At 33.7% G+C, this 25,189-nt stretch overlaps 3 protein-coding genes across 4 annotated transcripts; 1 reads left to right on the top strand and 2 right to left on the bottom strand.

The window, feature by feature from the left end:
- The first annotated feature begins 589 nt into the window (after positions 1-589).
- On the top strand, positions 590-13,830 carry LOC131852663 (inactive dipeptidyl peptidase 10). Of its 2 annotated transcripts, XM_059203374.1 has the most exons (17): positions 590-703; positions 1,224-1,327; positions 1,695-1,893; positions 3,392-3,466; positions 3,601-3,653; positions 6,471-6,682; positions 7,185-7,405; positions 7,510-7,613; positions 7,685-7,814; positions 8,417-8,657; positions 8,750-8,819; positions 9,071-9,382; positions 9,776-9,925; positions 10,580-10,765; positions 11,363-11,520; positions 11,923-12,128; positions 12,421-13,830. In XM_059203374.1, exons 1-17 carry the CDS (start codon positions 590-592, stop codon positions 12,547-12,549), a joined length of 2,664 nt encoding a protein of 887 aa, XP_059059357.1. In that variant the 3' UTR covers positions 12,550-13,830. The 2 variants fall into 2 exon arrangements, with proteins under 2 accessions (XP_059059357.1, XP_059059356.1); XM_059203373.1 differs by lacking the exon at positions 8,750-8,819 and having other exon boundaries at positions 9,067-9,382.
- Positions 13,831-16,765: 2,935 nt separating this feature from the next.
- Positions 16,766-17,379, bottom strand: LOC131852665 (uncharacterized). Its single transcript, XM_059203375.1, has one exon. It carries the CDS (start codon positions 17,259-17,261, stop codon positions 16,767-16,769), a length of 495 nt encoding a protein of 164 aa, XP_059059358.1. The 5' UTR covers positions 17,262-17,379; the 3' UTR covers position 16,766.
- Positions 17,380-18,427: 1,048 nt separating this feature from the next.
- On the bottom strand, positions 18,428-23,495 carry LOC131852704 (meiotic recombination protein SPO11). The gene is made up of 8 exons (XM_059203419.1): positions 23,270-23,495; positions 22,663-22,819; positions 22,409-22,552; positions 21,329-21,522; positions 20,658-20,803; positions 19,731-19,868; positions 19,037-19,208; positions 18,428-18,567 (listed from the first exon to the last, which is right to left on the bottom strand). The coding sequence occupies exons 1-8, from the start codon at positions 23,493-23,495 to the stop codon at positions 18,428-18,430; spliced, it is 1,317 nt and encodes a 438-aa protein (XP_059059402.1).
- Positions 23,496-25,189: the final 1,694 nt, after the last annotated feature.

Genomic DNA, 25,189 nt, shown 5'->3' with positions numbered 1-25,189 from the left:
ATTCGTGAGCTTTATATTCATATTACCTTTAAACATTAGACGTAATGTTATATTAGTTAATATTTTATAATCTAAATATTATTATTTATATTGTTAACCGATTAACACGAATAATTATATGGTAAATAAAGGTATTTTACCTTTCTCGACATTTCGACTAGGTTGCAGTAGTCCTGGCTGACAGCGTCGATATACATATATGCCGATAGCTGCCAGCAGTTTTTTCTACTACCGCCATAGATAGACCATCGAAGGATTGCGAAATACAATAGGTACTCACTGTAACCGTACACTTACTAGCTGTACCGGCGGTTTCTGATATATAACCATATTACTACTTTCATCAAAATCCGTTCAGTAGTTAGTCCGTTTGGTCCAAAATTTACTTAACCTACAACCAATTTATTCTTAAACTGTGTTAATCACAGCACATAACGAACTCATGTTGTTGCAGTGATGGGGCGGATTGCGAGAGGAGTAAAGAGCGCGGTGACGTGGGCGTGCGCGGAAGCGGGCGCGGAGGCGAGCGCGGACGCGTAGCGCGGCGCGGTGGCGGGTGCGCGCGCGGCGGCGGCGGCGGCGGCGGCGCATGCACGCCACTGGCCACACGGACCGCTCGGGCGGCGGCGGCGGCGGCGGCTCTTGGCGCCTCCCGCCCGACGAGACGCTGCAAGTCGCCGACCCCAAGTCCGCCAAGGAAGACGTAAGTGGAAAACAATTTTACCGAGGCAGACTTTGTACGAAGTACACACCAATGAAATTACAGAATATCCTAGACCCGCCTAGAAACATTAGCTAGGTCATTGATACGAGAATAAAAAATGTGAACCTTCAGCTTCTTTGTCATTCCAATTACTATCGTCAGATATCTCTGTCACACTAATTTCTGCAACCACGTTTGTTTTAAGTTCCGTTGCGGTATCGAAAGTTATATACATTAGAAAAGTGTCTTTATTTCATTAGTACGTTCTGGAGTCACCTACCACAATTTGTCTTCTTTCCTCTACCCAAAGGCTGTCTGAAAGAGATTACTTATGCGATAAGACCGCTTTTAGTACCTTATTTCTTTAATATATGTCCTTTATAATATCTGGTGAAATTAATAAATAAAAGTATCCGTGGTGCAGTTCCTATATTATTGTTATATAATGCGGCCATCAATCAGACAATATCATCATCATCGACATGATGACATCATAACCTTTTTTACACTTCCCTTCCAGGATCTCTATCAAGGGGATGGACACAACTGGAGAAGCATCATATTTTCATTGATGGTCATCAGTTTTGTTATTGCTGGAATCGTGACTGCAATTTATTTATTAGGGTAAGCAAATTGACCTAAGTTACTCTAACCACTGGTTCTGACTTCACTCTGCTTGAATAATCCAGTTAATATTTATATAGTCATATAAATTATGTCTACATAATTATATTTGATAATAATAATAGAAATTTGTTTGTGTTTTATATTAGCAGTAGTAAATGGATCAATTGAAAGGAATCTGATATATAAATATTTTAATAAATCTAAATATATAGCGATAGAAAGCACTCATCAATACAAACAATCATAATCATGAATTGAAAAGCTTTTTCTTATGAGGAATTGAACCTGCGACCATCGGAAGTGCAGCGTATATAATTCACTATATTATATGACATGACTGTCAATGTACATATGTTGATTGCAGTTATGTGGACGAATTATTGTACTGGTCGGGTCGACGTATGCGCTTGGACGAGTTCCTGCGCGGGGATCTGACGGGCGACCGGCTGCCGACCACGTGGGTCAGCACCCATCAACTCGTGTACCAGGCGGACGACGGCGGACTACTCGCACTAGACACATTCAACAACACACTATCCGTGCTCGTCACCAATCACACTCTCGTAAGTGCATACAGAATCCGAATCACAACTATAACTAACTATATATTTTGATACACTCAAAAATTTCAATCATTCGGAATTAGACTTTAAATTTAAAAATATTCCAAGATGTGGAACTTTTAAGTTAGTCAAATATTGCATTAGGTGTATGATATATTTAATCGATATTAATTTAATCGAATTATGTAATCTTGAAATTAAATATAAAAAACAGAATCATTTAAATATATTCGTTTAGATTATTTATTTCGTTTAGCAAGATTAACGATCTAACTTTACATTAAACAACAGATAATATAACATTACATATAATAATATGTAATTGTTCTAGGTCAATTAATAATATTCACATAATTGAGCAGTTCTTCAAACAATATATGTGAACCTAACGTAATGCAAACATAATTATGAATTCCATACAATATTTTATTATACATAATATTTAAGTATTTTTGATAATTGATGCAAAAATACTTAAATTACCATCTCAGTATATAGTAATCATACGTAGCATTATTGAATCCATTAAGAACCATTAAAAGAGACTAAGTGAATTAGCCATATTTTTTTAATCTGTAGAATACTGCATTATTAGTATACTTACTACTTATATAGACAGTAAATGACGTGCATTTCATCATTTAGATAATGCACCGCAACTACGCACCCATAGCGTCGAGTAAAGTAATTATTTTCATCGTCACTCCCTGTCTGAAAGCTTTCTGCATTCACCATTATGGATAGTGGTCATGGTTGCTGTTTTGTAAATATACAGAGATCCATATAAAATACCTTTATGCAAATGCCCTATTACAGACACTTATGATAAGTCAAATCTAACGTCATGAATGTAAATGATGTAATTACGTCAATGAAAATGAACCCATATGCCACCAAGAATTTTAAGTAGAATAACAATAACCTACGAGTATCTACGAGATTTAACAAATATTTAATTATTACTTTACATTTTAATTTGTAGAATTAAAAGTAATCTTTATTCAAATAAACCTAATAAAACCACTTTTGAATAGTCATATTTTTTTATTTTACCTCTCATTCGGAACGCAGACTCACTACGAGAAAACGAGCAAGAAACTTACGTGATGCTCTTTTAAATAAATGTAGTTCAGAATTTCATTTTTAAGAATTTTCTGTGAATTCATATAAATAAATGAATAGTTATGTAAAATCTAATGATATTTAATTATATTCATTATCTACCAGTAATAAAATAGTTACATTGACAAATCATATGAACTAATTGAAGTCAACCAAAGTTTCCTATGCAGGACTTCTTTTCAAAACTGGAACATACTATATAGACTATGCAAATATTTTGGCTATTAGGCTTTTCATTTCATTATTGCCAATTGTAAATATATATCTATTGTATATAAATAAATATTGTTGTCATTGACGCAAAAGAAGAAGAAAAAGAATGTAGATTATTCCAAGAATCTTTAAAATGTATTTAAAATGTAAATGTTGCTTGCAGAGGCAGCTGAATGTGCGAGGCTACCAATGCTCGCCGAACTTGCGCTACGTTCTATTTCAACACAATATCAAGGAGGTCGGTAACAATTACGCTGTTAAACTTTTAATTGGTTTTTTATAAAATAAACAAGATGATCGTTACGAAGTTCTGTGCCGCGAACGAACGATGAAATATTTAATGAACGATATTTAAGTTTTATTATTTTACAGGTTTATCGGCGGACGTTTACGGCACACTACACAGTTTATGACGTCACAAATGAGTGAGTTGCTTTTGATATTTGACGCCCCATCGTAAAGGTCGTGTTGGAGGCCCTCGAGATTTTCATAATTATATTTCCGCTTGCAAATTGAATTTCGTATTCCCAAATTGGTTTTCACTCACCGCACCCCCGCACGAGAGCACGGCTGATTTTTCCTTTCTGTATAATTATCAAGACGAACACAAACTATACAAATCTTTGTTCTAAATTGCAAACATTATATACCTACTAGCTGTTTCCCATAACTTCATTATATAATAAATTCGTCTGATTTTTTACATGTAAGTTAGCCTATATCCGTTTATGGTACATTTTATTACAAGCCAAATATTATAAAATTCAGCAGTCTAGTAAAAAGGTAACAAGACAGACTAGCAGGCAAACTTCGCATTTATAATTTAGGTATGGATTATAGCAAACATACAGGTGGCCGATGAAATGATGGTATAAAGGGAATACATTTTATAGTTATTATTATAGTTTCACAAGTACATATGTAGTACAGTGTATATTCCCATAGCGCCAAAACCATTTTCATAAATTGAACCTTCAGTTTATTTACTATTCCCAGCAATATACATAATAACATATAATTTTCATTTCATTTATCATTCCGACAGTTTGTTTTGTTAAGATAACTCCATAGAAATCAACAAAAACAATAGTAAACCCACGAATCCATTACGAAAGCTTTATAAACTGGATTATTGGCCCTCAACGAGGGTAGTGATTATTTTTTTTATTGTTGATAGATTTACTTACTTTACACTTGTCTTATACGTTTCCAAAGTAGGTAATATATAATAATATCCATCTGTAATTATAATATTTAAAATAAATGAACACAACATAATGTATATACTTACATATAATAAAAATAATATAATAATGTCAGGACAATTCACACAGCCCCATCTAGACCCAAGTTAAGCTAGCTAAAGCTTTTGTTATAGGCGCTAGAGAACTGATAAAAATACATAGAAAATATCCAGACCGATACAAACAATCATACTCATGAATACAAATGTTTGTGCCGTGCGAGGAATCGAACCCGCGACCATCGGAAGTAAGGCGGTGTGCTAAACCGCTAGACCACCGAGGTCGTCAAATATATTTTCAAAGTAATAAGTAGTAATATTCCATTTTCATTGATTGCGTTTAGAGATTGGCGAGAGCAAGTGAATAAGTAATTGAAATTCATATTAACTAACTCAACTGGGTTAGTTAAATTTGATATTGTGACCAAATTGTACAATCAAATATTCCGATTCCACGAAACATATTTATGTTTCCTGAACGTTGAAAATTTAATAATACATTGGACTGTATTCTGTTAGAATAACTAGGTAATATAATATTACAACATCAAATTATTTATGATTACTAATAGAAAATGTACAGTAAAATATATGCTTAAACGCTAGCTAACAAATAACTAAATTACATAATATATAAATGTTGCAATTACATATTAGGTATATATTTGAATGACATTCTTTTATTAATAGAAATATTTCTAGTCTAAAATTAAATACACAAAAAAGTTATTTAGTTGTTGTTACAGAATGAACGTTATTTTTTATGAATAAATTTAAGTAATATTTTAAAAAGCTTGTACGAGTGCTGGATGATGTCGTTTTCTTAGGAAATTACGGTAGTATGGGATAATGCCATCTCTATTAATAGTTTTCAAATATTACTTGTGTCCACATAAAAAGAATCTAAAATCAAACAAAAGTAACAAAATAAGTATTTTATCTAAAGTTTAATTCATTTGTATAACTAGTCAGCGATATAAAAAATATACTTAAAATCCTGTTTATTTTTAAATGCCTTTAGAAAAGTAATTTTAAAAAGTCGCTTTCCAGGCCGCGACTCTTTTTACAATCATAATGATATCTTCTTTGTGAATTTCCTTTCGTCCGCTCTCTTTCCGGCGACGAAATCGATTTGACGGTAGTAACCTACGTGAATACGATTCTCGATTTATTTCAATTTTTGCGAGTAGAATTTTAATGCGACTCGGTACGTCTATCGTAATTCCAGTGAGCTATAACGCTGTTACACTCATTGGAAAATAAAATTTACTTAACTGCAGTACTAAAAGAAATTTTATTTTACTTCTGCATTATTTTTTTATCACATTCTATGTATACTTTGATTATTCACAATTTGTTGAAAAATGGCACAACATTAGAAATAGAAATCATGTTTATTCAAATATACTTAATATAAGCACTTTTGAATAGTCATATTTTTTATTCAACTCATTCGAAACGCAGATACATCACAAGAAGAATAAGCAAGAAACTTGCATTGCTATTTTAAATAAATGTTGTTCTTAATTATATTTTATGAATTTTGTGTGCATACAAAAACACAAACTGCGAAATAGCAAATTTAACATAAATAATATTTACTAGTCCCAAAATTCATCATCAAAACCAAAAATCAGTCATAGTTATCAGAGCAGAATAGTCTATGCTTACTATGCTTTAAAATATATAATATACATATACATTGGTCGTCTACTGAGTAAAACTACGTTGTACCGTCTGAGTGTCAAGCTTAACCTATTTCCGCCACCAAGCAGCATGCTTTGAAATCTGCTTTAGTTTGTGGGGTAAGAAATGGTAGTGAAAGTACAAATTATAGAAACATAACACATCTGTCCTCTAAAGTGCCAATACATAAGGAGTTACTTAATGATGTATTCTAGTATAGTTTGCGTATATACAAGCGACGATTGCCACTTTCAATCACGTGGGCTGTCAGAATGTTTGTAACTACAGTTACATAAAAATAAATTGTCAACAGCCACCACATACCGCTGTTTGGCGATGGCCAAAGCAGTTGGGAGTGGCAGTTCGCGGCGTGGCTTGGCGCCGATGGGGCCTTACTGCTGGCGGCGGATAACGAAGTGCTGGCGAGGCCTGGGCCGCCAGCACGCCGCGCGCCGCCATTACGCCTCACGAACGACGCGTCCCCTGGACGCGTTTACAATGGGGTCTCCGATTGGTTATACCAAGGTTTGTTTAGAACGTTATCCGCACTTAATAAGTATACCGTATATGTATATAAAGTAAGCTATTAACGAAATATCAATCAGTGTCTCTAAAAAATATATTTTTCCATAGATACGTGTATGTTTTATAAGACGGCTATCCTTACCTACGTATCAGTGTCTATTGATCACTAAATAACAAGTGTGAAAACACATCACACTTTAGCCTTTTTCTACCTATGTCTACCGTTCTGCCTGCTAAGATCAGTATCGCAACAGATCACATCCACAACTTCACGAATAGTTTTCTTTACGTTCTCTTAGACCGCCCATAGTCGAAGTGCACTTATTTGGTTGAATGAATAATTTCCATGGTTGATGACAATATACGAGTATAATAGTTCTTAATTTGTACGAAACAAGCAAATTTCTAAGTCATTTTGCAATAGACCATTACGTCTAATATCTATCTCTACATATAAATTAAAACAACACATTCATAATATATTTATTAACAATTTTTACAGAGGAGGTGACGAAAACCCCATCAGCAACTTGGGGCTCATCTGACGGCACACTCGTAATGTATGTACAGTACGATGATAGTGCGGTCTCTGAGCTACGGTTTCCTCGAATCTCCGAGGGGATCGGTGGAGCCGGCGCCGCCAGGTCCGGGTTCCTACTACCCACAAACAATAATAGTATAGCCACAGTCTTCCCAGATCATATAACTATCAGATATCCAACGGTAAGTTTAAAGTGGGTTTCTTTTTGTAGTCCTATCAAGTCGTTTGTCATGTTCTTTAGTATAAAAAGAGATACAGTACTGATATATTGATTAATTTATTTCAGCCTGGCAGTTCGATACCTAAGGTAAAATTATGGATAGTTGTAGTGGAAAATACAACTTCTCCCATGAGATGGGAAGTCAGACCTCCGGGTACATTGGATGGAATGTATGTAACCAATATTTACCTAATTATATTTATTTATAGTTTCTATTTCTGACTTATGGGTCTTGTTTCAGGGAATATTACCTCATATCAGCCCAATGGGTGGGCAAAGAAAACTCACATATAGGGGTAGTGTGGATGAATCGTGCGCAAAATCTTACTGTTTATAGCAGCTGTTATGCACCTAACTGGACTTGTACTGAGGTATTCAATATTTTGAACTTCCTATTCACAATTTTTCAGAAGCCAACAACTAGAAAACAGTTTGTATACTATACTCACAGTTTTGTAATCCTGTACAGATGAGAGGCCTAGCGTGAAGATAGATAAATATAGACGCTAAAATGAGCAATTAAATTTCATACTTATTTTGTAACTATAAAACTATATAATTGATTTCTTCTAAAGTTAATCTCTAAAAGCTAAAATTATGCACCAGTTTCATATATTTATGAGAAATTACACGAACAAATTTATCTCTTCGAGTTCATTACGCTCGCAGTTTTGTTTTTAAATATAGGACCAAAAGATTATAAGCGCTGCAGCTTTGTTCTGTGTTGATTACCTATTCACCATACATAAAACGATTCCGATTTCTTTTATCAGTATATTTATTCTTTCAGTTCCTTCTAATAGCTGTTTTTGTAATTGGTGAATAAAAAAACTATTAATTTAATTCTCATAGTACTGATAGACTATGCCTAGATTCTATATTTATGCATTGTTACTTCGGATATGTGAATATTTATATTCAATTGATAAATCCATAAAATTGTATTACAATTGCTATTCAATTTATTCCACAGACGCATTCAGAAAAAGCAACAGACGAGCCGTGGTTGGAAGTGCATCAACAGCCGGTATATTCAGAGGATGGCAGCGCGTTTCTCCTGCTGGCAGCTGTGCAAGAGGGCGGCGGTCAATATTACACGCACATCAAACACGTAGACGTGCTACGACAACGCATCGCTGTGCTTTCACATGGCAAGGTGGAGGTAGCAGAGATCCTGGCATGGGACCAGGAGAATCATTTAGTTTATTACTTAGGTACGTACATTGCCATTAATTAATCGTAATTCAATCAAAAGTTAGAAAATCTATGGAAGAAACAATTGTGATATTTTTCTTTTTTATTAAAGGTTTAGACAAAGAAAAGTTGTACATACCTAATCTGCATCCAGATATGGTGAAAGAAGCTAATCAAATTAAGTATTAAAATTGAGTGCAGTTGAGTGTTATTTCTGGAATAAGTAGTGATTTTAATAACCAACTTATCCCATTATCGCATCAACTAACACTATCCATTTCATCCATCCTTTTGAAAAGGCAAAGCACGACTATACTATTGGAATACTATAGGGATATTGTGTGATGTTTTTGTGAGCGTCTTGTTTTCAATTAGTTTGATTGTATTAATTTCTGGGCAATGATTGATCTTAAGTACTGGTGTACACAGGTAGCGCAGAGAGGCCGGGTCAGAGGCACGTGTATGTGGTCCGGGACCCGAGCTACGGTGGCGGCAGCAACTCTGTGAGGGCGCGAGCGGAGCGCGAGGAACCTCGGTGCCTTACGTGTGAACTGGCCGTTTGGCCAGCTCGACTCCACTACGCTAATTGTTCTTATTGGACAGCCACTTTCTCGCCGCCGAAACCGAGGGTTGGCATATCGCATTATGTGCTGGAATGCGGTGGCCCTGGTCCTCCTCTTGCAGGATTACATGATGCTAGAACACATAAGCTAGAGAGAATATTGTATGACACGAGGCCTTATAGGTATGTATTACCTTAATCAATTATTATAGTGTATTATAGAAAACTATATTGAAATCCATTGCTGAATTTAAAATATCTAAGCGTACGGACAGCGGCGTCGACTATGTTTTATGGTATGTAAAGACTAGTTGAACCCGCGTCTTCGTACCTGTTTATTTTTCTTTGTTTGAAACCGAATGGAATAATAGGACTATCACAAAATTTTAAGCTTACCACAATAATTTAATGAGATCGCACCCAAATTGATTAAGATATTTGTGAGATTACGCGCACAAACGCGTAGACAATGTAGTTTTTCTTATATATCTTCCAAATTCAAACAGCGATCTGTCTGTCTATTTTTACATCTATCTGTCTATCTAGGTATCTATAAATTGCTTTTGTACGCTGCAGATCGGTTCGGCTACGCGAGTTAGCGCTGCCCACGCGACGGTCTTTTGACGTCCAGCTAAGCAGCGGCTCCAAAGCACGGGTGCAACTGCTGTTGCCACCATCATGGCGTGAGGAGTTGCGCGACGCTGCCTTCCCAGTTCTCGTTCATGTGTAAGCACATTTTACATACCATCGATATATAATTTAGTTTAAACTAAACCATTTTCATTATATTATGTAACATTTATCTGAAAATGTTGTAGCAGAAGGGGATGTTTAGATTTTGTAGATTGTATCTAGGTATACCTATAGGTATTTATTTGCTACCGAAGAACAATTCAGACTGAAGGATTTCTACAAAAATATTTAAACATTCTATTTTTGTAATCATTCCCACGACCACGTTGCTGATGTAGATAGTTAAAAGAAGAAAGTAATTGTGATTATAAATTGTTGGACATACTCTTTATCTTGCCGCTAATCATGTCTTATTCGTACCAGATTTCTCACTGTATCCATAATTCCTTACAATGCCGTTAGACCTACAGATTGATGAATATTGAGGGCCACGGTGGTCAAGTGGTTTACAACACCGCCTTACTTCCGACAGTCGCGGGTTCGAATCCTCGCAGAGCACAAACATTGGTATTTATGAATACGTTTGATTATTTGTCTCGGTGTTGTATGTTACATAAATACAACACCGAGACAAATAATCAAAATTTACAAAAAAAATATTGTATTTATATCAGTTGTCTAGTGCCGATAACACAAGCTTTATTATTATTCAATCATATTATCATTTGCTCTCTGCTGATTCTCCAGAGATGGGCGACCAGGCAGCCAACAAGTGACTGAGAAGTTCCTGGTAGACTGGGGTTCGTACATGTCGTCGCGTAATGATGTAGTGTACGTGAAGCTGGACGTGGCCGGGGCGCGGGGTCTGCCCCGTGCACTGCTCCGCGGCCGCCTCGGTGGCGTCGAGGTGGCAGACCAGTTGGCTGTTATTAGGTATACCCTTATTAAAGGCTCGCTTATTAAAAATCTTGCATAGTTCTTTTTCATGATATTTACTAAAATTATAATGTATTTGCCAGCATTGCATTTGTGAATGTATTGAAAAAGCAACCAATCCTCACATAAAAATGAAATTTAATCAATTTGTCAATTTAAAAACTATAATATTTAATGAATTTATTTTGATCGAGGCAACATCAGGCATTGAGTAGTAGGCCTAGTGTTCACTGTTCAGTAGCGTTTGGTCACCGAACAAGTCAACACTAAGCTTTGAAGGCTATATTCGAACTCTTAGAGAATATCACTATTAGAGAAGATCGTAACGGTAGTCAAGCTTCCGCACTGAATGTTTATGGTCTTCCACATGCAAGCTATAGGGAAATGGACTTTCACAAAATAACACATAATGTGATAAAATATACTAGAATATTGAACAAATAATTATTGTTTCAAACCCTTTTTCTAGTTGGAATAAAAAGAATATAAATGACTTGCTTTTTAATTCGCATATTTCACATGCTACTTTGTTTATTTGTATTTATTACGTTATACTCATAGTAGAAGATATCAAGAGTTATCTCTCATTTTCAGATATTTATTAGAGACTTTCAAATTCTTGGACGTTACCCGCGTCGCTGTGTGGGGCTGGGGTTACGGTGGATACGTAACTGCTATGCTCCTCGGCTCCCAACAGTCCACACTCAAATGTGGTATAGCAGTGTCACCAATCACCGATTGGCTTTATTACAGTGAGTTTTCAATTAGAAGTTCATCTCAATATTTAATGCGTTAATTTTCATATCTGTATAATTTCATATGTTTTGACAAAAAACAATATTTTTATTCACACAGTCGAAATAAGTTGATACTAAAAAATCTACGTATTGAAATTAGTAATGAAAGCAAATCTTAATTAAAGACCTTACTAGTTTTATGGGATTCTAAGTATTACAATTTTAATAAAATCGTCTAAGACAAAACAATATTACCATCTATATAATATCTCTAATCAGTGAAAACACGAATTATACCTGTTACATGAAGCCCAATTAAATTGTGATAAAAGTCAAGACAATAGACTTATTTTACCAAGTTAACTATATAATATATGGTACAGTTAACTTGGTAAGTATGTAATGGCTAATTTTTAGACGCTGCGTTCACGGAACGGATCCTGGGCCAGCCTTCGGTGAATTACAAGGGTTACGTAGAAGCGGACGCGTCTCAACGCGCACACCACGTGCCCCCGCACGCGCTGTACTTGGTGCACGGCATGGCCGACATGAGCGCGCCCTACCCGCACGCGCTGCAGCTAGCGCGCGCACTTACAGACGCCGGAGTACTATTCCGCTATCAAGTGAGTTCACTCAAACCTTACAGCTAACGATTCTTATCATTTGTACTACATCTATCACCTCAGACTATAAAGTTAATGACGGAAGATGAAGAAGAAGCACTCTAAGGCTCGGAGTACCCAGTGATATTAGGTCTAGCTTATATTCTGGCTGCAATAACTTTCGCTGTATGCGAAATGTGTGATGAAAAGCTTATGTAACTTAGTTTAGGTAGTATTATCGGCTCATTTTACCCGAATTTGACTTACAGGCTTTTTAATAAGAAAAAATAAACATTTCATTTTTCTTTTCCAGGCTTACGCTGACGAAGGGCATGACCTGAAAGGCGTTATCGAGCACGTATACCGTTCGATGGAGGATTACCTCCGCGAGTGCCTCTCCCTCGACCCCGAGGATACCAAACTACCACCTCCTGATAGATAAAAGTGAAACCCGCTACTAATTAATCGAGCAATAATTTGTACCCGACCATTTCAATACTAATATGCAAATGTTATAAAATTCCTGTCTGTAAATATGTAAATGAAATAGTGCTTTAATGAAATGTGTTCCCCTCGTTTAGTTCAACAATGCCTTCTAATTATAAAATCACGGACATCATTATTTTTGGCAACAGAGAGAGAGCGAGGGCTATGTGATTAGATTATAGAATCGTAACTTATGATAATAAGAAGTCCGTTCTGTTATGACAATTTTGCATTATTAATGAAATTAATAGTTAGCAATAGTGTTATTTATTACTAGATTCATTTCGTAATAGATAGAGAGACAAAAAGAACGGGCTACGATGATTAGATTAATTCTTCAAATTGAATATTTCTCATTCGACCCATGTAACTTCGCTTCGGCACCCTTCGGCTATACTATCATACCGTGTCTTCTAAATCTAAGTAAAGCCTAGATAGCTAATAAATTATGAACATCAATTAATTTTGTAATAAAAACATAAATACATCGTATTGTACATTATGATCATACTGTTCAATATTCATGAACTTCGAGCTTGTCCCCTTAGGCTTTTACTGTTTTTTACCGTCGCCTTCACTATACCAAGTCTTTTTATCGTCCTAATTCTACAAAGGTACGTAGTTTACTGTTAGTTAATTCTTATCGTTAATTAATTCTCTAGTAAAACAACGCATGTTAATGAAATGAATCAATTAAAATAAGAATTAAAAAAAAAATCATTATTTATCATACACGTTCTTTGTACCAGACAAATTTCCATCGTTAACGTTGTTAAATACATACTACCTACATAACGATGAGCTTACCATTTAGAGAAATTTAATAGGTCTTTTGAAAGTAGTCTTTTTTCTGTTACAGCCATTTAAAAATGTTGAGATTTGTTAAAGTATAATGCTGTTAAAAATACCTCATAGGACAATGTAAATAAAATATGTTATTATTCATAAACTACCTTCATACATGAAATTAAATGCATTTTATAGTGACTTATAATGTTTAGAAATGAAGTGACCTTGATCATCCCTTAACCTTAGCTGCTTTTGCTCCATTACATTACCATTTTCTAATCTTCTTAATTGTTACTAATGTTAAACGTTAACGTAATTTACTATTCATCTATAAAGCCTAACACGAGACTCTTGAAAATAACAAAAAGGTCTGAAAAATAATAAATATTATAATAATTACTTTGAAATGATCAAGTAACGGTTACTATCATTAATAAAAAAATAAATACTATGGTAAACATATAGTATTAGCGTGTTTAATAACGCTTCAATAGTTGAAATAGATTTATTAAACATATCTTAAATGTTTAATAAATCTACTATAAACTGAAAAATAGAACAAAGATATTACTAAAATACTATCCAATAAATCTCATGACATAAAAGAAAGAATCTTAAATTTTGTAGCCAGTGAAGAATATCTCACTGTAGAAGTAAAAACTGATATGTTTTGAGTAATAAGCTTGTACAAAATAACTTTGAGCTAGAAAATTTGCCTTTCTGATAGATAAATTCGGCAACGTGTAGGCAGTACTCATTTCATTTCTAAGAGACAAAATAGAAAAATACTATTAATAATAAATCCAAAAGGTTGATAAATAAAAAAAAACGTAGTTAAGGGCCGAATGCTAGTGAAATTTTAAGGATTTACCAATGTTGTTAATTTCACCATAACTGTGACATATTAGATAAAATTCATTGTTGTTGTATAGAGATAAACGTTTGCCGATATTTGTTAAGTGTTATCGGATACCTGCATAGACGCATATCGTACATTCCATGTTTGTGAAGACTGCCAATTTGGTCTAAATTTTACAATCATTGTACTAATTAAAATACATACGATACGTCGATGAGATTAATTTCAATTGCCGTTATGGTCTTAAGGATGCTGTGATTCTTCTATTGCATAATTTTAACGTTATTAAATTAAATTATATTGACTAATAAATAAAATATCCATCTGATATTACGTAGGGCCTAGTGAAATCGAATTCGTTGTAATTATTAAAATTAATTACTATAAGATTAATATTAATTGAGATATTTTGAAATTCTTCCATTATAAAAGTAACAATATTGATTTGTTTTCCTGAAGTTGTAAAACAAATATAGACAATATAATACGGGCTATGTGTACATCACACAACATATGAGATTTTATAGTTAGATAAATACGAGAGAGTTTGAAAACCGGGTGCTTTAAATTTTACATCATGTTGTATGTATTGATTTCTTTAGCAATTGTTCTCTAGTTAATACATTAATATCATACAATTTGCTAGCGGGCGAAGTGCGACATATGGTACATGCATCACAGACCGACGCTTTAACCGCTTTTATTGGTGCCAGAATGGTACACATTGACGACTCCATTCAATGCTACGAACTTAACAACGAGCTTAATATATATATATTACATAAATTATATGACCAGTTGTTTTGTATAATGGCGATAATTTCAAATAAATATAACATAATATTTAGGTACTTAACATATAGAATTTGAAAGCGGTAGAATTGGCGAGTCTGTAACGCATGGATCTCTAGCGCAACGATAAGCTAATATGTAAAGCGTAACGCGATGTACAAGACAGATGCTAGCTCTTAATAATGTAAGAATTCTTTTAAATCTTATGTGAAATTCTAAATACTTACTTAATTCTTAAAAATGTTTCTGCGGATAACACCAATTTCATTCGTGTATAGTATTTTTAATGAAACAAAATGGTAATACGCTGCTTGTTACTAGATTTTAAATGAATTATTAAATCGTTTGCACGCCGCTTAACTCCCAACACTTTCTTTCTTAAAAATGTTTAGTCCTTTAGTCTTCCAGTGTATAGAATGCTTCCCTATCTTGTCTTATTCTTGACGCAGGAAAGTAGGAACTATGTGATGAACTATGTCAATTATTTCATATTCCAGCTCTGATCAGCAATGTTAAATTTATTTATAATATCCTCTGAAGTCTCTAATAACATAAGTTTAGATTTTCGTCCTAGTTTGTCCAGATTCAATGGATGTGGTATAAATGTGAATCAGTAATACTGTGTTCTTAGGATCCCCTGCAAATATAACTACGCTGGACTCGACTTGCAAAAAGTAAATAAAATACTAATTCTCAATATTAAGTATGTACATTTAGTAGCATCTACTACAATCAGGATGTAAAACTAAAAAACTATTAGGAAAACTAAAAAGAAAATGTGCTTTCTTTGCAACTCATATAAGTAACAAGTAACATATTGTAGTTCTTTGGTTAATAGCACCTACCTACGATTGCGTAAAGACGACCTTATTATTGATAGCAATTTTTCAAAGGTCTCTCAATAAACCACTATTCTTTTGATGTCAGTAATAAAGTTTCTGTATTCATAAAATTAGGTTACACTTTTATCTACATACTGATGATGCAATATACAATTGGTTAGATCAGTTATGTTTTTTAACATTTTGCAAGTCGAATACAGTTGAAATGCAGTGTAGTGTCCGCCTTCGTAACTTTAGAGTGCTGCGGAAGGCTCCCTTAGCGGTTAGTTTGATGAACGTGCTTTGCACTGAATATAACTACAATTTAAGTTATAATAGAACTAATCAACATTTTATTACTACATTTGTTATGATTTATGTAATTTGAATAACGATATCACTTGAATCAGAAATTAGTACACCTACTCCTATGACTACAATCCGCAAACAATAGCAGCTCACAATGTCGTGTTTTGCTAAAGAGCTAAATATAAGGACATATAGAACGAGACGTCTAGCTTGTTGCATATATTAGCTTAGATATCTTGTTCTTAACATTCAATTTTATAAATCATGTGTTGTATTTTTGTCCTTCTACTGGTTTCTATAATAAAAGTTATATTCAGTGTTACGCGGTTTGGTGGCCCTAGAAAGCATCTAAAATCTACGTTACCTATTGTTAATCAGTGTTATAAATCTTATCGTCTCGTTTAAGAGTTACAGTGTTGTATAGATCGGTACGTTTCATTTGTAAATTCTGAAATTATTCTGTTATTATTGTAAAGTTTCTTTGAGTAAATAAAATTTTGAAATTTACATAATCGTTCATCGGGAAGTTTTATTTCTATACACGATATACTATTGTATGTCCCAGATATTTAATGCAAGACATATTATTTTTTAAGAGCTACACTAAGTGCTGGGACCGCTATCTCTGAAATTTTTGTTCCATATCTCAGCACTTCGGAAGTATTTCTCCAAATGTTCATTCTTGACCGTTGTGTCAGTAGCACTCAAATATGCGTTACACGTGTTACCGCTGTAGGCCCCATCAGAGTCGTAGTTGGTACGCGATAAGTTACGCATCAACTCGTAATGAGATAAATTCATAGAAATTAAAGATGCATTGTCTGTGCTATGGTTGAAATTGTAACTGGAATTAACATCCATAAACATAGACCCACGTCTTACAGGACTAGAGTGAGCACTATTGGTATTATCACTCACCAACTTGCTTTTCTTTAGTCTACACAGCGCTAAATCCAATGATTTAACAGCATCGTTCACATAAAAAGATTTACGTTTAATAGGTTCGTTCTTAATATTCATCGTAGGCATTTGGGTACTATATGATTTTGCTTTATTCAGTAACTTCTTCTCATTAGACTGTTCGTCATTGTTATCCATATTCAGAGAACAACTGATAATTTAGACACCTTGCATTGGGAATGCTTTTTCTCCTTTAATCCTTTTAATGTATACTTATGTCTAAACTATCGTAATTTTGACAATTTACCAGAAGATAAAGTAGTTTTATTTTTTATTTCATTTTTCTTAAATGACAATTGTCTCTTCAACAAGATATTTAAAATACTAGATGTAAGAAATAAAATATTATGCGTACAGTGGACTTTAATTACAATATTTATATATTTATAATCTTTTTACGATAAAAAGCTTTGAAGTGTTTACATTACATAAATTAAGTGTAAATTCCGCGATTTAAATAAAATTAAAAACGAGACTTTTTTATCTTTTTGTTAAACCAATATTTACTGCCATCTACAATCTACATGTTATAAATTGTTATAAACATGCCGAGTACCCCTTATTTAGTAAGCAGTGACTCCGCACAAAGTGTAACGTTCTATGCTCGAAAGCAAGGGGTGACAGGAATGAATGATTTAAAATACAGAGCATCCACTAGGTGGCGCCACATACACGTTTGTTAATATTAAAGGTCTCTCTCTATATGACACCCTTTTTTAATATAAAGGGATCCCAAACAATAATATTATTTTTGCAATTGCATATTTCGAATTAGGTTTTCATTTATTTACAACTAGCTGCCTGCGACTTCGTCCGCATGGTATTTAACTTATATTTTATTAGAATAAATACAATTTATAATATAAAGGGCGCTTAAATTACTAGGTACTTATAACATTAGATAGCTACGAGTGAAAGTCCAGTCAAATTTGGTCCAGCCGTTTCAAAGATCACACAGACGAACGAAAGATATTGTTTGTGAAAAACTGGTAATTTTAAATTACAAACTTACACTTCAATTCTTGTAAGTATTTGTATAGATTGTTATATATACATTCATTATATGATTAACGTTCTAAGAAAGTTTTAAATAAAAATTAGAGTAATGTTGATGATTATTTATGAAATTTTTTTGTGTAATCTGCACAGGTTCTGTACCTAACACAACTTTTAATACAGTAATTACAAAAAAAAAACATTAAATGTATTTTAATAGACAAAGAGACATATGAATAATATAATCCCTTAGTTAATAAATTTTGTGCACAAAAACTTAATTTTTAATAAATTGTGTACACAAAAACTTAGCCCAAATAGTCGCCTTGAATAATTTTAGATGGTAAATAAGCATCGCACAGCGCTGCAGCAGTTGTTGCGACTGCTTCTATTTCAGCCTTAATACCACTCGACAACATTGCATTTACCTCTTGTTTTAGACGGGCACCTAAAGGAGTAAAGTTTATAGATAATTGAATTAAAAAGGTCGATTTAGGAAAATAGAAATTTAGGTCGAACGTCGTTCGATCGTCGTTAGGTCGAAATTAATTCGGTCCCAGATATATCATCATTTAATTACAATCTGGTGTAAAAACTAAAAAAAATATTTTATATTCCTGGGTAAGTTTCCACTTAAGTAAACACCGATAACGTCGAAATGAAACTAAGAGACGTCAATAAGCTCATCACCTAACTACGTTAAATTCAAATGGGACATATTTCGCTGGTTGAAAACTCCTCACTTTATCTGTACCTGTACCTTGGTACTTATTATTATTTCATTCATTGATATATTTGTTACCTACAAAAGGTTGACTTGCTCAACAGTTCATATTTTTAATTTTAGGAGATTTTCACAGGGTCTTATAATATATTTAAAAAGGAAAGGAAGGAATTAAATCTTAGATTATATTTACCAGTTTCAGTTTGTAGGTAGGGCCTCTTTAGTAACGCTGCAAGTTTTCTTTTATCAAGATTAGTAAGTTTCAGCCTTGCTTCACTAGACGATAAAGTCATCACGTCCTGGACGCTAGCTCCCAGCAGCATTAAGGAAGTACAAGCGAGAGATGAAGAAAGATGCGATTGAGCCTACATGCATAAACATGATTAAAATTCACATTATCTCTCCCTACGCTGTAAGAAATTTGGCGTGAAGATAGATAAAATTGATAGGTTAGCCATCAGTAGAATATATATCTTCCAGGTCAACAAAAACATCAAAAGAGGATACTATATAATTCTACCTGCATAAGTAAAACAATACTTAGGTATAAACATTGTAATTGTCAACTAGGTTAACATATCAAATATTATAACACTAATTAATGGGCTGCACAAGTGTTTTATAAGTATGTGTGTTACAAAATATATTTTAATACCCTTTTTAACATTTAACTTGGCATCATCTAAATGAATGTATGCTTTCTTGCTTTTATTACCCTTTCCCTATTCCATATCAAAATAGGTATGTAACGAACATTTTCTACAACATATTTGTAAAATAACTTTAATATTGTTACACAACCAAAGTAAAGTGAAGTAACCATTTTAGTGTTCCCTCTGAACTCTTTCGACACTCTAAGCTGTCGCCGTAATGTTTCAACGACTTACCAAGGATCCATATTTGTACGTAAGAAAAATTTCGAAGCCATGAGGGTCAGCATCGACCAACGCTATCGCCTTCAAATGCAGCTCATTGCAGAGGCGACACAGCAATTGACGAGTGCACACATCTGGATATCCTTTACCCTGAATATTTAATTCGTTTTAATTACTTGTAGCCTTTAATTTCTTATATTAGATTAGGTATATGATAATTTTATTTACCAGAGGATAAGGTGGAAGTTGTTCTCTCTGTCGTGTGACAAATTCTGGGAAACCTTAGATAATACCAAAGTTCCAAAAGAAATTTCAACTTTCTAATACGATTAGGTAGTATACTATGGTAGTTGTAACGTACTCGTAATATTTAGGAAATCAAATCAAGTCATAAATCATTTATTCATATAAGATATTTTAGCCACTTATGAATGTAAACTTTTTCGTGTTAATATTTTTTCCTTACTATGAGGGTAGCGTATATGGTCTTTTCTAGTTCGGAAACAGATTCAAGTGAAAACAACTCCCTGTTTTTAATAAAATATATTTAAACAAAGTATTTTATTTACTAGCGGTCTAGTTTTTACGACCGATGGTCGCGGGTTACCTCGCACGGCACAAACATTTGTATTCATATATGATTGTTTGTGTCGGTCTGGGTAATAATATGTATGTATTTACTATCTATGTATTTGTATTAGTTGTCAGTGATATTTATTACTCTATTATTATTATTATTATTATTATTATTATTATTATTATTATTATTATTTACTTGAGATTTTATTACTTGCATATATGAGGAATGTGAACTTCATTACAGTGATATTATTACTCTATAACAATGTGTTTGTTGAAATGTTAATACGGTTTAATTGATGTCTCTATTCGATTGAAATATAACACCTACTGCCACTAATTAATTGTATATATATTCACCGTAATAATAATAACTGGACCCAATCGTACGAGTGCTCCTTCGTCCAATAACTTCTGAAATATGGCATCTTTTTCTAGGACAAAAATATATTTCGCAGACGATTTAAATTCCTGTATGCCTTCTACATCTTGCGGTATTAGAGTGCCTAGAATTCAATATAAATTATCATTAAATTAACAATTAAATTAGTGTTTATTGAATTCTATGTCTTTTATTGATACATGTCCTTTTCTCTATAAGATAGGAAAACTGTAAATACTACTTCATCACTAGAATAGACTAGAATTAATCGTATAGATCTACTTTAGGATTCAGTCGACCTGTAAGTAACTTGTAATAAGCGTCGAATTATCCACTTTATACACTTTTAATTGTACACATTATAAACTAGTTTAAAATAGATGAATTTCAAATTAAACTTTTCTTTGTGTATTTATGTTGTTTGTGATAGGTGAGATATACACATTACACACACAAGAGTGTGTGTCTTGTGTATATCTCATCTATTAATAGTATATCTCAACTACCATCAGTTGCAAATCCGTAAAGTACATATCAATTTATCCTGCTGAAATATGTTACAGCTTTTAATTTATTATTTATCTTAGTTAATTAGCTGTTCATATTATCTGCTTTGCGTTTCAAATTTCATAAAGCAAGGATTACCTACCACCTAATGTTGTACAATCGATTACAGTCCCATCTCTGTAGCGCATTGTAAGTGGGCCCGCGATTAAACCTTTGGCAGTAGCAACAATACCAAGACACCAAGGTGGTGACTCCAGCAAACAACACACATCCCTAACCGCTATGTCCAAGTTCGTCTGATTACGAAATCTCGTCACGTTCTGGTAAAACAGCTCCCTTTAAAATAATTCAAATTTCAATAATATTAAATAATCTTAATCTTAATATTAAAACTTTGAACCCTTTTTTAAGGCAATTGTGCATATAGAGGAGTCTACAATTTTGCTCACTTAGGTATATATAGTAAAGGAGTGCAATATGCTACTATTTTTTTAATTATACATAAAAAAAACATTACACACACTGTATTTGACACACGCGCATATAAACTCTTTTGTTTATTGTTAAAGTCTATGGTCAAATTGAGAATATATTAATATTATTTGTCTCGTATAGTCTTACTGAATGTTACTTTAATTATAGTGTAATTTCGACCACTAGGCGAGAACTAGAAAAATCAATATATATATTGAACGCTGGTTATATAAAATTAATGTCTCAAGTTATACCTTTCTATCTTCATTCCTATTTAATTTACAATATTACCAGTTAATTAATAATAATAAATTTTATTAAGCCACAATATGTTGTGATTGTATGAGCCTGGGAACTGAACTTTCTCATCTTCATTCCTATTTAATTTACAATATTACCATTATCACTATTTATATAAATTGTATTTTTTTGTTAATTCCACACTAACTAACATCTTGGAACATATATATCATTGTTATACTCCGTATGAAATGGTTTTCCATTCACGATACATATTAGATATGGAATATTCGTACATTTTCGTACTTAAAGTTCATCGTCACAACTTAAAATACACTATTTTGAAAATTACCTCCACTAACGTATAACGTCTCAACAATTAAAGAGATTGATGAAATATCGTGGAAAATGGAAAGAGCTCCACTGACAAGAGTGCGGCTCTTAAATAATGAATGAACGAAACTCTACTAAAATAAATTAACAAAGATGAGGTCAAAGTATACAAAACCTTCTTGTAACGATCAAATTTTTTAATAGTAGTTCATGTACTTTTGTTAAGACAAAAACTATTATATTGAATCTAGTTTTGTCTTCAGTGCTTGAATATGTAATTGTTGATTTTTTGGCTTCATTGAAAGATTTCAATGTAACACTGAAACAAATTAAAATAGTAATTTATTAAATTAAAACTAAAATAAATTTAGTCATTACACACTTATAAAATATTGATACGTACTGTATCGATAACATACATAAACATACCGATCTAAATCATATATGCAATTGCTCCATAGTCTCTGGTTTCTGATTACCATTTTGGGAGTTTCACCACTCTCTGCACTTTTGTTGACGTTGCTAAGTATCACTTCTATTTTTCTTATAAGAGATTTCCTTGCTTCATTTCTTTTTAAAAACGCGTCTGACATTTTGGCTGGAACTTTTAAATGCCGTTTAAATTACTGAGCAACGTACGTAATTTTGTAAAATTGTAAGTAAGTCTTTGAAGATGGGAAACAAAATAGAATGCCGGTCCTATCTCATTATATCTATCTACATATCCCTCAGTCTGTTTCGCCACATTTAATATAATTTTACATAGTTTCACTAAGATTTATAGTATCGTACTCTACTTTGTATGATTTTAAATGTTAGACAAACTAATAATCAAACTACTGGTATCTAGTATACGCTTGCTAAGAGCAGCGGTAGCGACAACCACTACCTGAGGCCTTTACTTAGAAATGAGCTGTAATTATCGCCTTACCCAATAATATCACTGTAGGTACCTAAGTAAGATGTTAGCCGTTTCAGATCGAAGCTTGGGATTATGGATGTGTAGTCTACCAATAATAGTAAAATATGTGCATACCTTCCTTTGATGTTAGCTTCAAAAGTTGCTGAACTTCATCAAACTCTAATTTCCTATCAGGCAATTTTACTGGCCCTCTAACAAGACTATGAAACTTTTCATGTCGATCTCCACAAAAAAGTTTATCAATAGCCGCTACTAACTTTGGATCTTGTCTAAATACAGTCACAGGCTTAAATCCCATGTCCTCAGTCAACACCGACAACTCTTTATTCATTAAGTCCATTCTGTAAAAAACGTATTTGATATCTTAAACAACCTACAAAGACAACAATTGATAAACAAGTCCAATGGTATTCTATTAAAATAAACTACCGGCAAAAGTGATGATGATCTCTACCTACCCAGTGGCGAGATGTTTATCAACCGCAAACAATAACAGATTCACAAAACGGAGCTCGTAAAAGAGGCACGAGAGAATAGGACCTCGAGTGTTTTTATAGCGAAGTTGAGCGAACAGGCAAACGGGACAAAATCGTCGTCGGTGGCGTATCCGACTAGCGTGATGTAAAAAAATGACACAATAGATTTAATCGAGAGATAGTCGAGGCAGGCGTCTCGAGGAGCAGATGACACGCCGTGACGACCTCACAAAAGGCGTGAAATGACGTCATAATAGCCTCGAATTATCGCCCCCTCTTGTCTCAAGGCAAATATTTAACAGCAACCCCGTTTTTGTCCTCATTCTTCGGCAGGAGATCATAAATTACGGGGTTACGGCAGACAAATGATGCGGACCGTTACCGCAGCGCTTTGTTACACGTGACATATTGCAACGAGCCGATGTTTATGTCTTATTACGGACTTTCAGGTAACTTATGGGTCGGCTTGGATATTCTTGGTTGGCCAACGCATTATTGTAGATACTTATAGTATTGTTAGTTATCTATGACACAGTAAGTTAGATGAAAAAAAAATTCACTTTCTACAACACCATCACCGTCAAATGTGAGTATTCTAATAATTAATATGAATTTACACAATAAAAAATCATATTTTTCTAGAGATTTAGAATATGTATTTGTATTTAAGGATATGCACAGCACAATTTATTATGCCCAAGAAAGCTCTATATCTTGTGTACTGATATAGCTCTTCAAATATCTCCAGTACAAAAATAGACAAAAAGACACAGAGCTTGCAAAAGTAATTTGGGGTCAAACATAAGTGAGACACAGTAAGAAAACACTTTCTACAGCTTTTTTTGTATATGTAAATAAGCTTTAAAATAAATTAAGAAATGAATACATATCTAAGTAACAACATTTTTGGTGCTTGATAGTGTCTACAAATTATATGTAATTATAAAATCACTTAAAAATGTAAACGAACCTCTAAAAATCGTATGAATTTGAATTGTGTGAAAGTAACCATTACAACAAGTTCCCATTGCAATCGTCAAGGCACCCCGAGGTGCGCCGATAGCATCGACTGGTGACAACCCGCACAAATACCATACAAATTGTTCAATGGCTCCTCCAAATTGATTGTTGCAATTATTCGGCAAACCCTTTCGCGACTCCGCGACCGCGGGGAGGTGAGAACGCACTTATCTATCGAATAGATCGCGAGAAGAGAACGACCCAACTCTTTGACGATGGTGTGAAGAAACAATCCACAGGGTCCGCAGTAGGGAGGCCGCTGCGGGACTCGGTTATTCGCCTTTCTTTTATGTCGCCATCAACTCTTGTTGATATCTTGATAAGGACGATTCGTTATTATGATTTACCGTTCAGAGACCATTTACTTGACAACCCAGTGGAAACCGCATAATTTATAAAAAAAATAGAGGCACATTGTCGTGTAGCTTTATAGTTAGTTCCGGGATTAGCTTACTAGTTACTAAATTAATATTATTTTCTTTATATTGGTAAGTCATTTTTAATACTCATGTGCACATATTACAGATATAATTGCGCG

Source organism: Achroia grisella, unplaced genomic scaffold, assembly GCF_030625045.1.
Source record: "Achroia grisella isolate CSIRO2021 unplaced genomic scaffold, CSIRO_AGI_Agris_v1 utg856, whole genome shotgun sequence".
Classification (NCBI taxonomy): domain Eukaryota; kingdom Metazoa; phylum Arthropoda; class Insecta; order Lepidoptera; family Pyralidae; genus Achroia; species Achroia grisella.
The sequence above is the reverse complement of the archived record's forward strand: the minus strand, read 5'-3'. Positions and strand labels throughout refer to the sequence as shown.

Coding starts and splice junctions, on each gene's coding strand:
- LOC131852663 (XM_059203374.1), top strand. CDS start 590: ATGCACGCCACTGGCCACACGGACCGCTCGGGCGGCGGCGGCGGCGGC. Junction 6,683..7,184: donor CTCCGATTGGTTATACCAAG/GTTTGTTTAGAA, acceptor CAATTTTTACAG/AGGAGGTGACGAAAACCCCA. Junction 9,926..10,579: donor TTCCCAGTTCTCGTTCATGT/GTAAGCACATTT, acceptor CTGATTCTCCAG/AGATGGGCGACCAGGCAGCC.
- LOC131852665 (XM_059203375.1), bottom strand. CDS start 17,261: ATGGATAACAATGACGAACAGTCTAATGAGAAGAAGTTACTGAATAAA.
- LOC131852704 (XM_059203419.1), bottom strand. CDS start 23,495: ATGGACTTAATGAATAAAGAGTTGTCGGTGTTGACTGAGGACATGGGA. Junction 22,553..22,662: donor TGCATATATGATTTAGATCG/GTATGTTTATGT, acceptor AATTTGTTTCAG/TGTTACATTGAAATCTTTCA. Junction 21,523..22,408: donor AATTTGATCGTTACAAGAAG/GTTTTGTATACT, acceptor ATTATTTTAAAG/GGAGCTGTTTTACCAGAACG.